This window comes from Cheilinus undulatus, linkage group 10, assembly GCF_018320785.1.
Source record: "Cheilinus undulatus linkage group 10, ASM1832078v1, whole genome shotgun sequence".
NCBI classification, from domain to species: domain Eukaryota; kingdom Metazoa; phylum Chordata; class Actinopteri; order Labriformes; family Labridae; genus Cheilinus; species Cheilinus undulatus.
Window position 1 is genome coordinate 12,099,710 of NC_054874.1, and position 16,703 is coordinate 12,116,412.

Sequence of the window (16,703 nt, forward strand, 5' to 3'; positions counted from 1 at the left end):
GGAAAAGGAATGATGAGGCTGCAAGAAAGTTACCAGTGAGTGAAGAAAATGTATTATCAAAAGCAAAAGTCATTTTGAGTTATCAAAATAGAGAAATGGAAAAGTTAAAGTCTCTGAACTGAATGTAATGTCTGGAGATCTGAAACAATCTCAGAAAATCTTAAAAACACACACATGGCCTGACCAGCTGTGCTGTCAGTTCTGCTAGCCAACAAAACGGCTTTATATATTTAAAAAAAAAAAAAAAAAAAAAAGTTATAAAACAACAACAACACAACCAAAAAATGAAGCACAGTCCATCTCCATTTCCTACCTGTCTCACTCTATTAATTTTCTTCTCGTCTGTCTCGGCGATGTAGAGGATGCCAGTGTGTGACAGGGCGATGGCTGTGGCACTTTCCAGAGCGGCGTGAATCGCCAGCTTGCTGAGGCTGTAGTCGATTCCTGGCACTTGACAATGCATGGGTCGGCCCGCTATGATGCTCACCTGCAGAAAATGACAGGGGGCTATTATTCTGAAACAGAGCTGTTAAAGGGGTTTGCTATGGAAACTGTAGAAATAAAACTTTTAATAATGAAGTGAGAGTCCAGAAAGTAAAATATTCCTGGAGCTAATTAAACAGTAATATTGCAGCCACTGCAAAACTTTGTTCAAAGCTGAACTTTTGCTTCTAAATTGGGCAGAGAAAGACTAATTAGGACTAAATCCTGTCAAAAGCGTACAGAGAGTGTCCACTCTAAGGGCTCTGTAGTGGCCATTCAGCCATGTGTTACAGACCTGGTGGTTCTCAGTGATGCGAAGGATGACATTGTTTTCCAGGACGTAGAGAGAGTTGTCCATGGGGTTCACTGCTAAGTCTGTGGGCCACTCCAAGCGAACCTAGAAACAAAGTTGGAGGATATCAGTATTGGGAAAGGCGTTTTGAGAGGGTGCCAGAGTTCATACTAGTCTACTTCATTTTTTTAAGTGACTGCAGTCCTCACTTTCTTTCGATCCATTAATACATCACTGGACTCTTTAATCCCACCCTAAATCAGCCCCATCCCCGACCTCCTGGCTGGCAAGTGTCCACACAATCATCATAGCTCAGCACTCACAGGGGCCGTTAGATCATCATCTATCACACCATCACCCCTTGTCTCCTCCTAAACGTCCTACCTGGCTAACGTCCATGCTGTTGTCACAGCTCAGAGGCCGTACGGCGGTGAGATCGTTGGCCCCCAGCAGAGTGGAGATGATGCCATTCTGGTCCACCTTTCGGATCATAGTGGCGTCCACAAAGTACATCAGGCCGTTTTTATCCACTGCGATACCTGTCAAAGGGAATATGAACACCATGAGTGACGAATCATAACTCAAAGACTGCGGGCAACCCATAGACGTTTTTAGTCAATTAAACTTCACTCTTTCCACCGGCTGAAAACAGATAGCAGCCCTGACAGCTGAATTGCTCTATGCTTCAGCGATTGAGAGGGAACAAAGTGATGGAGCGGGCATTGAACTGTTAGAGGAGTGTTAGTTTTGGGGATGAGTCATCGCCATGCAGAGCTTATGCTCCTCCCAGAGGGCAGCTGTAGACTGCAAGATGATTCTTCAGAAAGGCAAGTGATCCGGTGTGCTCTTCTTCCTTCCTTGGTTACTTTTCCTTCCTTTTTGTCACCCCGCCTTTCTACTTTTCATTTGTTTCACTTCTTCTAACATTTACCAGTGGTGCAGTGTCAGGCTTATCGGTCTAACAGGCAGAAGGAATTCAGACAGGTTTGTTTGTTTGAGACAACTGTGCCCCAAAATAACTCGTAGACGCTCTGAGATACACAACAACAGATGGAAGATACAGGAAAGGGCACAGAGCAAATGAGGGAGAAAGAGACAGAGAGAGGTTGAGCTGATGCACGAATGGTGACTTTTCCTGTGACAGGTAAGAGGGAACCGGTGGCTCATTGTCTTCTCCTTGCTCTGCCTCCTCCACTCTCTCAGACAAATACGGTATATACTAACATCTGCAGTCCCACATGTACACGGGCTTGTAGATGACTGAGAAATGTGACAGCGTGACATCCTTGACAGTTTGGTGTCACAATGTTCTAACATCCAATGATCTACTAAAGAAATTCCATTAATAAGTTTAACATTAACCTGGTTTATAACCTCCTTCTGTCGCTGGCCCGCTTTAGTTGAGTCACAGGAACAATGGATTGTAAGAGAAAATGGATTCTGATCAAAGGAGATTTTCAGTGCCTTTGGTTTTCAATTCTGCACTGAATTACAGATCATTATGTAAGCTTGGGTCTGAGTAAATAATAGATCTGAATAAAAGAACTAAATACATGATTTTGTTTTATTATTATTTTATCTTTGGTTTAACAGGAGGAAAATGAACAAAAATCTCTTTTCAAGACAAACTTGAGTTCAAATAATGATACCTCTTAAATCATCACTACATTTGATACTGCCCTAATTTCCCTTTTCAGGCTGTAAATGCTGATTAATTTAGTTTCTTTTTAGTTTATCTAGTAATTGCTAGTTAGTTAAATTTCAAGTTATCCTCAAAAACTTTATTTATCCACTATGACATACATCAGAATGAATCCAAAGTACTCTGTGATGCTTTATAAATACTACATTAAAGATAAATGATAAATTTTGAATAAAATCTAACAAGGGTTAACCCTTCAAGTCTTAAGCTATTCTGAAACCATTTTGTCTCACCTGGACTTTTTGTCCTAAAAAGCTTGTCAAACATCAACCCTGTGGTGCACAGTCAAGCTCTAAACATCCTTTTTTACCAAGACAGCCTGGGCTTTAAGAATATGTGTGCTGCAGTGATGTCACTTGAGTTTTAAAAATATATGGGATTATGAAGACAAAAGAAACAACTAAATGGAAATTAAAACTCAAACACAGAAAACAATAATGACAAAGGCAGGGGTGTCCAAACTATGGCATGCGGCACATTCTAGAAATAAAACAAAATATAGTCCGCATGAGAACATAAAGCTTGTGCTTGACTTTATTGTACTTCTAAGTTTGAACAATAGGTGGTGCAGCTTTGTTGAAGAGGCAGCTTACCCATGCCAAAAGACAAGTGCCATCACTCAAAGAAGAGTTGATAGGTGATGACACATGGCAGAAGCAAAGAAACGCAAGATAGAAAGTGAGTGCAGAAAGTTTCAGGCGCGGTGGGAAAACAAATGTTTCTTCACTGAAGTCAAGGGAAAGTGTGTCTGCTTAATCTGTAATCAAACCGTTGCAGTGATGAAAGATTATAACGTTCAACGACACTATGAAACCAAGCATCAGTCTTACACCTCATGTAGCGGTGCTGAGCGAGAGCACAAAGTTATGCAGATGACTGCCAGCTTGCTAGCTCAGCAAAAGCATTTTTTCCATGCCAACAAAACTTCAGAAAATGTCACAACCGCCAGCTACAAGACAGCTCATCTTATTGCCCGTCATGGAAAGCCTTCCTCTGAGGGAGACTTCATAAAAAAGTGTGTCACTAAAGTCACAGGCATTATATGTCCATATAAAATGCTGAACTTCAACAATATTTGTACATCCAGGAACACAGTTGCCCAGCGAATCGAAGATTTGTCAGCTAACTGAAAACAACAAGTTTCAGACAAAGCCTGTGCTTTTGATTTTTACTCCATCGCATGTAATGAGAGCACCGATGCCACGGACACACAGCCACACAGCTCTTCATCTTTTTACGAAGGAGTTAACCACAACTTTTGCATTACGGAGGCGCTGCTTGATCTGATGAGTTTAAAAGGCACAACAACGGGTAAGGACATTTTTGAAACTGTGTCAGCGGCTTCACTGAAGAATAAACACCAGCTTCTCTCCCTACCCAACTTCTACCGAAGCTTGGAAAAGGAAAAGTTTCCTCTGATGACGTGCCACGCAGAAAGAATAACGTGTCTTTGTCTTGACATACATATGTGAGCAAACATTTTCCTTGAAGACTCTGAACAAAAGCAGATCGAGAACCAAGATAACAGACAACCATCTCTGTGAAATCCTTCCCATCTCGACATTCAAACTCCTGACGTGCCAGCCATCCTCCAGTCAAAAGCGCAAAAAAGCCCTGCTCCCATCATGGGTGAGTTAAAATATATGACACCCAGTGTTTATGTGTAAAAAGGCATAAATCTTAATTAAAAAAAAAAAAGGACAATTAGCTAAAAGAAAGAAGGTAGCATATTCTAATTGTATATAATCCTTCCTAATTACGTTATTTGTAGGCTCGTTGTTAATTTGTAAACTAACATCTGCCAAGAAGAAATCGTCAAAATGTTTATTTTTTACATCTCTATATTTAGAAACATGAATAGTGAAAAATTAACTACCAAAATAAAAACTTGATTCATGGCGCTCTGGTGAATAAAGACAACGGATTACGGCAGAAAATAGCACTAAACGCGCTCATTTGTTTCTTTTGCTGCTCCGTCTTTTGGTCCAGTTTAGAAAGCAGACAGCTCTAATCATCTTTAAGTACCATCGCTACTACAAAGTTACACAGCTTCCTGCAGGTGGCTCTTTTTTTGAGTCTGAATGTGGGATGAGCTTGTGTCTTTTCATCCCAAGCAGGCAAATACAAATAGAGCAAATACAAAAAAGTTCTGATTGGCACTCCCAAAATCCTTAACAGTTATGAGCTTTTTATTTTAAAAAGCCATTAATGGAAAGCTGTGATGTAGGATATTTTTTTGTGTCTTTAACACATTATAAGTGAGCTTTCTCAATGCAGCCTGGCCAGCCTTTGGCCCTCGGTGGAGAAAGTTTGGACACCTCTGGACAAAGTTTTTTTTTTTTTTTTGCACAACTTTCAAAATATTGACAAAAAGAATCCTTGTGCTTTGCTTGTATTTGCTCTATTTGTGCCATTATTTAAAGCACTTCATGTCTGCACTGTCACAGAGGGACACATCACAACCTTCTCTTTTCAGGCTGTCTTCAACAGGATCTGTGCTGTACAAGTGTTGCAGTTTGACAAAGCATTAGACAACCACTGGTTGTCACAGCCTGTCACAATGCAATTTGTCTTAGATGCTTGCGGTAGAAACAATCAAAAATTCATTAAAAAAATGGACAAAAAGACGTTCAGTATAGGATTTACTGGTGTGGATTTAATCTTTAAAGACCCTGCACAGCCAGCCAAGCTCCAGGCTTGCTAGAAAAGCTTCAGTGAAGGCTACGAAGGCATGGATAGCATCACTGGAATGTCACGATGGCCTGCTTTGAGGAACAAAGTACAAGGCTACTTTTTATGGTTCAAATTTTTAAAAAATGTTTATAACCTGTGTCACTTCTTGTCCCATATGAGGACATTGGTCTCAGAGGTTCAAAAAATAATGTTCAATCATAAGTAAACTTATTAAAACATTAAAAGCATTATTAAGTTGTGAACAATGTTGGATAATTTGTAAAGAAGTGGTGTCTAAAATAAACAAATAAAATGCCTGTCACAGCTTAAATTCCCTTCTTCATTCCTAATGGCTTGTTTTAAGATAAAAAGATAAACTATGCATATCTTAAAACACTATGATACACTATGACACTACTATGAGACACAACGATCTGCTGTGTTTGGCAATACACTACACTATGCTATGATGCTATGCTGCACAGTGTTACACCACAGGGTCAGGTTGTGATGGCAGCATGAGAAGCAAGTCAACCTAGACATCACTCTCCCCAGCAACATTTTCCAGCTCCTCCTTGGGGATTCAGAGGCACTACCAATCCAGATGGGATACATACTCCCTCCAGCAAGTTCTGGTTCTGCTCTGGGGTCTCCTCCCAGTTAGAGGAGACAGAATACATTCACAAGAAGCAACCAGGACGTATTTTGATCAGATGCTTGAACCACCTCAGCCAACTCCAGATGTACCCTACGATAGGCTACCATACCATACACTGTGACAGGATATGCCATGATGCTTTTTATGTCCCCTTTGGAGAAATTTGTTGTGGACTTAGAGAATGAATACACTTAATGCAAACAGAGAATACAAACAGTTTTACTTGATAATTGAAAAAAAGAGTTACTCTAAGCTTAAATAAGTGGGTGAATAGGTATTACTCTCTTTGTGGCTCACCTTTTGGGCTCATAAGTGTAGCTTCAGTGGCTTTGCCCCCATCACCGCATCGTTCATCAAAAGGCAGACACTGCTCCCCCGTCCCAGCCACCACCTCTGCATTGTCTGACAGCAGGCGACCTCCCGTTAAGGAGCGAACTCTGTAAATTCTGCGGGAGTTGGTGTCTGAGATGAACAAAGCCCCAGAGACCGGATCCACCGCCAGGAAGTACTTATGAGTGGGATTATTACTGTGGTGACAGAAAAGAGAAATGATCGTAAGAATACTTGATATGTCTTTTCAGTTTTTCACTGAAGCTGATTGGAGGTACTTCCCTTTTGCTTTGGCTGCTGAAATAAGCACAAGTAAGTTGAAATTTATTGTGATAAGGATCTTACCTGTGTCTGAAATCTTTGTTCCTTCAAGCGAGAAAAGTGAGATAAAAGCAAAAGAAAACAAATGTTAATTCACGCAGTCTGTTGAGAGCAACCTACAGAGAGCAACACAAAGCAGGCTGTGGTGTGAACAGCAGATTTAACCATGGGTAAAAACACCCTGGAGAAATGATATCTAGTACAGCGAGTAATTCTTCTTCCATCATGCTATCCCCAGTGTCTCACCTCCTTTTTTCTTCCTTTAGAAAATATGCAATCCTACACCTTCTATGTACTGTAAATATCTGGTCTCTTCTTGCTCATCAATCTTTAATCTCACCGACCTTTATCACATTACAGTATCTTTTCTACAATATTACATATCCTTTAAATTCTTATTTTCTCTGTTAGGCATAGTATTTTACTTCTCCTTTCTGCATTACATATGTAAAACACTTACCTTAATTCCAGGATGCCAGTTGTGTTCATAGAGGGATAGACCCTGCGTACAAAGTTGAGATCCCCAACATAAAGACTGCCATCGGTGCCCATTGCCAAAGCGACTGGTGCAAGCAGCTTGTTGCCGTCAGCCAGGCCATTACAGCTGGGACAGGAGATGCTGCGCCTCCGGCCATTTCCCATGATGCTTGTGATTACTGGAGGCTGTTCCGTCACAAAGACGTTCTCACCGCTTCCCTTATGCAGGATGCCTAAACAGGAAAGAAAAAGGACAGAAATATACACAGATTAGGATGATATGATAACATTTTGATATGAAAGGGAAAGTGGAGGATTTTAGTTGCTCTTATTTGTGGCTCTATGGGAAGGCAATGCCAGTCTGATGACTAGCTTGGTTGCAATTTAACCTAGTGTGTAATACTGTAAAACATGTCCTGGGACTCACATTGAGTTGATTTTTAAAATAGATGGTTTGTTGGGCTTTTTTGTCTTTAATTAGATAGGACAGCTGAAGCACGAAGAGAGAGGGTGGGGGGGAGACATGTACCAAACAACGCAGAGACCAGGAATTGATCCCACGACCAGTCTGTTGAGTCTCTTTATATGGGTGCCTGCTATACCCACTGAGCTAAACTAGATCAAGTTCAGTTTCAGCCAGCAATTATATGAGTTTAAACTCACTCAAAAGACCTGGCACCCCATGAACAGAGACAAAATTCCTGGTCACACTGGTCCCAAAATTAATCCCCATGCTTGATGCTGTCTGATGTTTCTCATCCCTTATTCTCTCTCTCCATATTACCAGTCTTTCTCAAGCTGTTCATTAAAATTAAAGCAACAAGTAAAGATAAGCAGGCTCAGGCACTTTTTTTTAGTACTTTGGGCTGTTGTACCACTGTGGATAGTGGAGCAGATGTGGGGTGTTGCTCATGGCAAGCATTTTAAAATGCATACAGAAGAGGCAATATTGAACACATATTCTGCAGGTGATGTTTCCTGCATTTATCCTATACATACTGATAACCAGAGTTTCCACTGAACAACATGCACTTAAGTGTTTTTTTCTCTTCATACATATTTTAACAATTTTAAATCTGTAACAAGTTGTCCATGACAAATACACTAGTAAAATATCTCCTCTAACTCTCCAATTACACATTGAGGTAGTGTCACCTGTGCGTATCTGTAGCTGATCAGACAGAAGAAAAGAGACAAAGTCAAGGATCCCAGAGTTTGAATTAATCGGTAAAATAAACACATCTGTTTATTTTATCTGTTTTAACACATAAGCTGAAATTAACTGAAAGACAAGCAATATTTATAACCTGTATGTGTCAAAATGTTGTTAACAATCTCCTCTGTTGCCTCTATTTTTGTTTTCATTCAGAAAAAGGCACCCAAAAAGCTGCATGGACCTTAAAAAACAAAACAAAATTACCACCCGAGAGTAAGAGGTAATTTGCCCTTGAATTTTTAATACACAAATGACAGACATGTTTGATTTGCATGGGATTTAAACATAGATGTCCTGGGTGATTATTACAAATTACTACAGGTCCCTAGGTAATACTGTTCCTGTGCAAATGGGGCTCGATTCCACAATACTCCACAGGTACACTGTGTTATTGTCACAGCACAGTGACAAATATGTCTGTCAAACCTGCTGGTGACAGATAAACTCTGTTTTAAAAGTCTATGTTTAAATATGTCAAATAAAGAAAATAAGTTGGCTGTGTAAACTGGTGACTATCTCAACATCATAATGAAAACTAAACAAGAGACCCTTACTGTTTCCAACAGCTGTTTTAATGATGGCATTTATAAATTAAGTCAGCTGAAAGTCGTAAGTTAACATGGTCACGAAATAAAGCATTACACCTGGATGTCTGTTTGTGGAATGAAATGTTGAAGAAATGCAGATTGTGTGTTCTGATCAGTCTGAGCTGATTTGATGTCACTACTGATATTTTGTTCGTCCAGATCTCAGCATTAGCAATCTAGAAACCTTGAGTGTCTCCATGTTTGTAGTTTACATCCCACATGTCAGGTACTTGTATATGGCCGGAACTCTCTTGTGTGCCCTCTAGAGGTATCCTTCAGTAAAGCCTATATCCTCTATAGGCAAGTAAATTACAATCACACAAATGACACAGCCATGTATATGCAACCCCAGGTTAAACAGCAAGTATATCTCCGACCTTAGACCCTCCTTCATAAGTATGATATACCTACATACATGTAATTCGTTTATTATACATCTATTTACATACAGTATAAACATATGCATGCATTTATGTATTTAATGAACTACAAGATTCAATCAAAGCTTAACTTATGTGTGCTACTCAAGAGTGTACCTACAAGCAGTCGCTGTGAGAGATTTTATTATTTTCTAAATGATATTAAATCTCTTTAGTGAGTATGGAAAAACACTGCAGCATTGCATTATTCTCAGAAAATACATTTTTCTACCATCCCCTCACTTTTAAAAACACTACTTGGTCTCCACTTGTGTCTTTTCCATTAGTACATTGATTGTCACAGCAGGTGAACATTGGTACATCAGCCCATTTATATTCCCATGCTTTTTACTGCACAGAGTATACTGTAGATAATGATATAGGAGATGATGCATCGAAAATGACTCCCTCCTGAATCAGCGCCTGGAAAATGTACCTCTACCCCTCTGAGGACCCCCTCTGTTCAAGTACCTGCTGCCGATTGGTCTGTGCACATGTTTACACAGCAGGGCTGGTGTCAGTGGAGAAGGGAGTCAAACTAGGTGAGACAATGCAAAGTCTTCCTGTGAAAATCCACACTGACAGGTAAAAAAAAGAGGCCTGGCAGCTCCGTGAGAACCATGGGAAGCACAGTGTTTGGTGAGATATAGAGAACTGTAAACCTGTTTCACATGGGAAGCTTGCTAAATTTAAACAATACAAGAAAAAGGAAGAAACTGCAAATGTCTGCGTGTGAATGCAGGAGCGTATGTGTACATACCACTGCGTGTGTTAAGTATATGATGCTTGTTTAATGACCAGCCGCCCAGATTGGTTGGATCCAGTTCATATCCTTGCAGAATAGCTGTCCTCTTCTCCCATAGGATAAGACTGGCACAGGATTCATATTCATATCCAACAGATACTACATAAAAGAAAGAGCAAAGAAAGGAGAAATTAACAAAAGAGATGAAAAAAGACCAAATAATGGACAAATATAAAAGAAACAACAGCAACAACAAACATGAGATCATAACCTCCAAACTTAAATTGAGTTGTGAAACATGTGATACACAGAGAATCTAGTTAACACCTGCACCAAAATCTGCACTCACACCTACCTAACAGCTTCACATGCTCTGCTAAATCAATTAAAAACCTTGTTAATTGGGCAGATCACTCAGACAGCCTTTAAACCTATAGACCACACCGGATACCTAGGTGAAATCTCAGCTGTAGGAAGCCTTGGGGTCCAATCAGACACGTGCTGACATAGTTTCTATTGATTTGACTAAAAGTAGAAAGAAAAACAAGGAAAAGAAGTAAAGAAATCAACTGTGAGGAGCTACATATGTTGACAAACCTTGGATTATCTGTGCTCTTGTGTATGTGCCATATATAACGTATGTGTGAATGCATGTGCGCTGTTGTCTTCCTCGTTGAAACAAAAGAGGTGTTATCAGCTCCCACTTGAGTCACAGCAGAAGTGCTGCTGGCATCACCTTTTTTAACATCAGTGCAATAACAATGTGGCATACCTGCTTAGAAAGACATAACATAATCGCAACCATAAATTTGCTTACTGTTCTTGAAAAAAAACAAACAAACTGTTTTTCCAGGGAACTGTAGGCTCTTTGAGTAAATGTCAGTTCCCAAACCCCTCATTCCCAATGCCCCTCATGGTTTGAGTCCACACAGAAGCCCCAGATGTCCACTGCATCTGTGTCCTGACAGCCGTGTTTGCCTGACAGCATCTGTGAGCGACTGTGACAGCAGAGTGTAATAGCACTGAGGCTCCCCCGGACTCCTGCTTGCTGCTCCAGTAGCTAACTGCTAACTCACCCTGATGGCTAATAACCCTTCACCACGGTTACAGCTGGCTGACTGAACTACACGCGCCTTCAATGAAAAATAGATCTACGTATGAAGAAAAAAACCCCTCTTAACTGTGGCTATACTGCGTAATGGATGGAGGCAGGGTTTCTGCTGTATTATCTCTCCGTCAAGCTTCCTAATTAGCACCCGCTCCCTCTTTCATAGCCTGCACTTGCATTACTGGTAGAGCTTCTAATCCAAGGGGATAAAATGCCCCCTGCACCCACATGCAGTAGCTTCTCTTCTATCCATTGTTAATTTTGGCAGCCATTTAGATTTAGTCTTAGGCTTCAGAGGAAAATGCATATTAGTTTTAGTCAAATTTTAGTCATTATTACTTTTAAAAGCTTTTGTCTAGATCTAAGAAATTATTTTTCTTTAATTGCTCAGAGGCCTATATGTAGAATTTTAGCCTTGTCTCACTGACAGAACCCAAACAAACATTTTGTCCATGTTTTTATTACCAAAGATCCATATTTAGCTCTTTTTCATCTTATCTAAATATCACTGACAAACATTTTTTATCATATTTTTCTTTGATGACTTTTACACTGCTTTTATCCATCCCTTAAACTCACCAACAGCTTCAGAAAGTCCATAGACCCTCTGCCCATATGCATCAGTCTTATCCCAGATGTAGGTGTACGCCAAGTTTGGGGACGCGTGGAACCACTTCTGAAAGAGGTGTCCCTCCACGGCTACCATGAGGTGAACCTTCAGCAGGCCCATGGACACCACAGCTGGAGTCATGGTCACCTTGAGCAGGGAGCGGTAACCCTGCGTCCTGGAGCTTAGGTAGCACAGCTTTAGGCTTGTGCCGGGCACCTCGATCTGCTCATGCAGCACCTGGAAGACAATGAAGGGAGATGACAGGAGAGAGGGATTAGGGGGGATTAGAGAGAGAGGCAGTAATGGGGGTCACGCTTCCACTGACAGCTGAAGGACAAAAAAGGGAAAAAAAACAATGGAAGAAATAAAGAAATAGAGAAAGAGGGAACAAATGGGGGGAAAAGCTATGGGAGCGCAAGGAGAAAGACAGGCCAGAGCAAGCAGGCATACAGGAGAGTGACAAGAGAGCGAGGGAACCAGAGAGGAGATTAGCTGGCGGCCAGAGGTCAGTGGTACTGCACCTGTGTCTCCGGTATGATGGGTTTCTCCCCTGGCTTGGAGCTGAAGAAGGAGGAGAGAGGGGATGCAATCACAAGAGGGTCAGGCCTGACGAAGCCGCTCAGGTCACAGCCCGGGATCGTGTTCTCTTCTGTCTTAAGCACCAGAGTGTCCATAGCATAAAACTGGCTCCACGGCAGCCACACAGTGCGCTCTTGGCTCAGGAAGGGGGCGCGCTCAAACCGTAGAGTCAGAGATGCACCACCGTTAGCTATCAGGTCAAACCTGGAGAGGTTTGTGAGAAGAGGATGGGAATGAGGCACGGATGGGGAGGGCTGACATGGACCGTTACATGGACACACAATGTCTGTGTTTGATTCTTCTAATGAAATATTTACTCCAAAGCTTTAGGAATAACTCACTGACAAAACAACACCTGGAATAAATATTTCAGAATTATCATATCATGTACAAGACAATCTTACAACATTCAAGTCTAGACAGGTTGTGTGGACAAAAACAAAAAGTCTGAAATACAAAATAAATCATAAGAATGCTGATCTCTGTATTTAACCTTTAGCTGCCAAATTATTAACTGCTGAGGGTTAATGACAGCATAGAAAAATGTTGTATACATGTTTCTGTGACAAAATGCCAGAGCTTTCTAAGGTCATGAGCTGTTGTGGCTGAGAAATCTTAACTGGAACAAAATAACACTCATCAAAACTAAACAAGGCCAGACGCGACAACAGAACATGTTTGTTCAAGTCACAAGTCCATGAAACTGGTGAGTCACTGCACCCTGAAATACAAGGTCAATAAAATGTTAGAAGCTCAGATGCCTTAGTGTCAGCTCAGCCTGACTGGGAGAAAACACTGCAAAGAAATCATTGGTAAAAGGAGGAGAAAGGTGCTTAAAGAACCTGAGACAGGAGACACAGAGTTAGACATTTAGACGAGGTCAGTTTCAGACTTTGAAATAACACGTTACGGATGTCAGCCAGTCTTAAACTCAATAAAACTTGTTGGAGGGAAATTGGACAGAAAAGTCAAATTAAAGCAGCCTTAAACTTCTCCGAAACTGCTGTTCCTTGAGACGAAATAGAAAGACATGTCAGGAAAGTTAACCAAATGCATTCAGAAAGCAAAAGGTTCAAAGTTTGCTTTAAAAGTTTCTTCAATGACCTTTTAATTTGGCTTTACACATCTGAGCTGTCTATACCTGGCATTAACACCCATTTAAGGCATTTGGGTACCAAGGCCCAATGTCAGTACATCCCTTGCTCCTACCACTTAGCCCTTTTGCTTGCGCATTCTGCCTAGGGGTGTCCTGATTCTTGTTGGAATGGAGGGGTAGGGTGAAATGCTTGGGCTATGTATGCTATGTCTTGTTTAGGTAAATGCTGTTAATTACTTCCCATTTGTCTTCCCATCCTGCAGGGGAGGGTTTCACCACTACTTGCAACTCTGTTTCAAGGGGCAAAGAGCACTCAAAAATTGAGGGGCTGAGGTTGAAGTTAGAAATGGAACTGGACCTAAGTTAACGGCACTTAATATGTGTGATCACACTATGCATTAATAGTATGTTTTCAGTGAAAACCTGCAATTAGAGTTCTCTATTGCCTGCCTCTTATGCAAATAGCAGCTCATAGCTACAAACAAGTAGAGGCGAATTAGCCATGAGCAAAGAGGCAAGGAGGGCCTCTTTAACGGCTCTTCTCCTTTGCTTTGACACAAACATGCTTTTACAGAAAACACTGATATACTATTAAGTTCATACAATTTGTGGGGTAGTTTAAAATGACAACTTTGTTCAAAACAACAAACTCCAGGATAGTTGTGATGTGATGTTTGCAATCAAACCAGTTCGAAGAGTTGGCTCTTTTATGTCAACGATAGGCAGCGGCTCCTGTTTAAGCGCCAGGTTCCTTTTTTCCATTTTTTTAGTATAATAGATATAAGAAATAAATAATTTTTGTGGCAAATGAAGATGTGCAAAAAGATGGGCCACTGTTCCTGAGCTAAGCCAAATAATACATATAAATAGAGGTATAATTCATAGCTCTACAAGTGAGGCTGGATGAGTCTGTTTACTGATAGAATACCACAGATTACACCAGTGGTTCCCAACCTTTTCTTCCATTAAGCCCTCACATATCTGAGAAACCAAACTGCATCATTTTTCATTAAAAACACTTAGTTTAGACTACAAAATGTAAGAACTCATAAAGGACATGGTGGTGGTTCCTAACACTAGACTGGTTGACAACCACTGATCTACACTACCAAACCAGTCCAGAGAAAGACATCCAAGACCACCTGTATATGCTGACTGAGCTATCAGATATCAAATTACCATGTTAAGACTTAAAAAACAAGCTCTAGTTCCAGCATTTGATATTATTTCCCTAGAACAAAAATACTGGTTTTCATGAAGTTAATTTTCCTGCAGTTATCATTTTTATTATTAAATTTTTGCTTAGGGGATTGTGCTTTTCAATTCTCAGTAATTCTCAGCTGTATTGTTGTAAATACATTTAGTCTAGTTTTATTTAAACTCTCCTTACTTATGGTATCTTATTATTTTAGAATTAGACCGCCTACTTTCCTCAAGGGACCATTACAGCTTTCTAAATTAATCTAATCTAATGTAATCTAATCCAGTGTGATTTAATCTAATCCAATCATCTAATAAAACAGCCTATGTGGCGAGGTAGTTTCAGAGATTCAGCAAGGACTGCTGGGTAGCTGTTGTACGTACATGCCGTCCTGCCGTGTCAGTGTGTATCCGTAGTGGGGATAGTTGACAAAAGACACGTTCACCCCCACCAGTGGGGTTCCATCTGTGGTCAGCACCTGACCCCGGATCAGAGACGCCAAGCTGAAAAAAGAAAAAAAAAAGAAAGGCAGAAGAGATAGAGTGAGAGGGTGATAGTCAATCTATCAGCCAACATTTCTAACCATCAATCATCTTGTTTGATTAATCCCCCCATCTCTCAATCATCCAATTTAGCTGATCATTTACTGCTCTGGTCTTCCCCCACTACTTAATTAGAAGCAATCAGTGAGCCCCGCCATCCACATTAGCTCATGTCAATCAAGTAAACAAAACATGACTATGTAGATGAATGTGTGTGCGTGGCCTAGATAACTGATACACATAGAATAACTTTAAAAAATTGAGTATCATTATGTTGATGAGTGATTACATTTGAATCAATTGACGTTAGTTTGTTTAAATGCATGCAGATGAGACTCAGCACCTTGGACAGTTCCTTACAGCTCTAAATCTACTGTAAATCTGCACATGGCTTAGGCTCTGGGTATTTTAAGGTCTTGTGGACTCTGTGAACTAACCTGATCTATGTGAAACATTTGCATTATTGAATCAACAGTTTGTGGAGAATGCTTCAGGGATGAAATGTATGAATATAAATGTTCAACCTTCTCAAAGTATTTCATAAGTGAATATGGCTAAGAAATGCAATCTAGCACTCATACTCTTTTTGAATTAGAAAATCACATAAATAAATGAGCATTCTATCCCACTCATTTTAGTATAAGTGAAATTAGCACACACAGGCCACTTCATTACATATACCTGTTTAATTGCAGTATCTTACAACCCATTACATGACAGCAATCAGTGCATACAGTCATGTAGACATGGCTGAGAGGATCTGCTGAAGTTCAAACTGAGCATCAAAATGAGAGGAAAGGTGCTTTAAGAGGCTTTGTACATGTTGTTGCTGTTGGTGCCCAACAGGCTGGTCTGGGGTTTCAAAAATGCTTATCATGCCATCACAACCATTTCTGGCTCACAGAGAATGTGAGAAAAAGAGAAAATATCCAGTGAGCAGCAGTTCTCTGAGTCAAAATGCCTTGTTAATAGCAGAGGTCTGGGGAAAATGACCAGAATGGTTCAAGGTGACAGAAAGGCAACAATAACTAAAACAACCAGGGCTTGACATTAACACCTGCCAACCAGCCAAATGCAGGTGGATTTTAGCTGTGGCAGGTAGTGCAGTGACTCTCACTTTGGTGGGCTGAATTTATCAGTGACACATCATATGCAGTAGTGCATGTGTTTGTGAACACTGTTACAGTGGTAGATGCTTTTTTGCGATGAGACTGTTTCGCACATAAAGATGCAAAACAGCTAGGTGTAGCTTTGCCCATAATAACTGCCAAGTGCTAGATTTGTGGCCACTTTAAATTTGACCACTTTGATGGTCATATGTACAGTGTTCATTTACATTTCAAAGGAGTCGTTTACTTAATGTCAAACCACTCCTGAACCACAGATGCCATCAGCTTCTCACCTTAGCTAAGCGGAAAAAGAACTGGACCCTTGCTCAGTGGTCCAAAGTCCTGTTTTCAGATAAAAGGGAGTTTTGCCAGAGCACTTTATGCTTCTGCTGAGAAGATTTATGGAGATAATGATTTCCTTTTCCAGCAGCACTTGGCAACTGCCAACAGTGAAGCCAAAACCACCAGAAACCGGTTTGCTGACCATGGTGTTACTGTGCTTGATTGGCCAGCCAACTTGCCTGACCTGAACCCCGTAGAGAATTTCTAAGGAAA

At 40.6% G+C, this 16,703-nt stretch overlaps 1 protein-coding gene across 3 annotated transcripts in view; it reads right to left on the minus strand.

Moving 5' to 3' along the window:
* tenm2 (teneurin transmembrane protein 2) overlaps positions 1 to 16,703 on the minus strand; it is a 274,412-nt gene that overhangs the window by 19,839 nt on the left and 237,870 nt on the right. For all 3 annotated transcript variants that reach the window (XM_041797918.1, XM_041797919.1, XM_041797920.1), the window contains 10 exons: positions 14,881 to 15,000; positions 12,143 to 12,404; positions 11,591 to 11,858; positions 9,919 to 10,062; positions 6,920 to 7,169; positions 6,484 to 6,504; positions 6,106 to 6,335; positions 1,160 to 1,314; positions 779 to 880; positions 314 to 487 (listed from right to left, as the gene is read on the minus strand). In XM_041797918.1, coding sequence (XP_041653852.1) covers positions 314 to 487; positions 779 to 880; positions 1,160 to 1,314; positions 6,106 to 6,335; positions 6,484 to 6,504; positions 6,920 to 7,169; positions 9,919 to 10,062; positions 11,591 to 11,858; positions 12,143 to 12,404; positions 14,881 to 15,000 — 1,726 coding nt within the window. The remainder of the gene's footprint in view (positions 1 to 313; positions 488 to 778; positions 881 to 1,159; positions 1,315 to 6,105; positions 6,336 to 6,483; positions 6,505 to 6,919; positions 7,170 to 9,918; positions 10,063 to 11,590; positions 11,859 to 12,142; positions 12,405 to 14,880; positions 15,001 to 16,703) is intronic.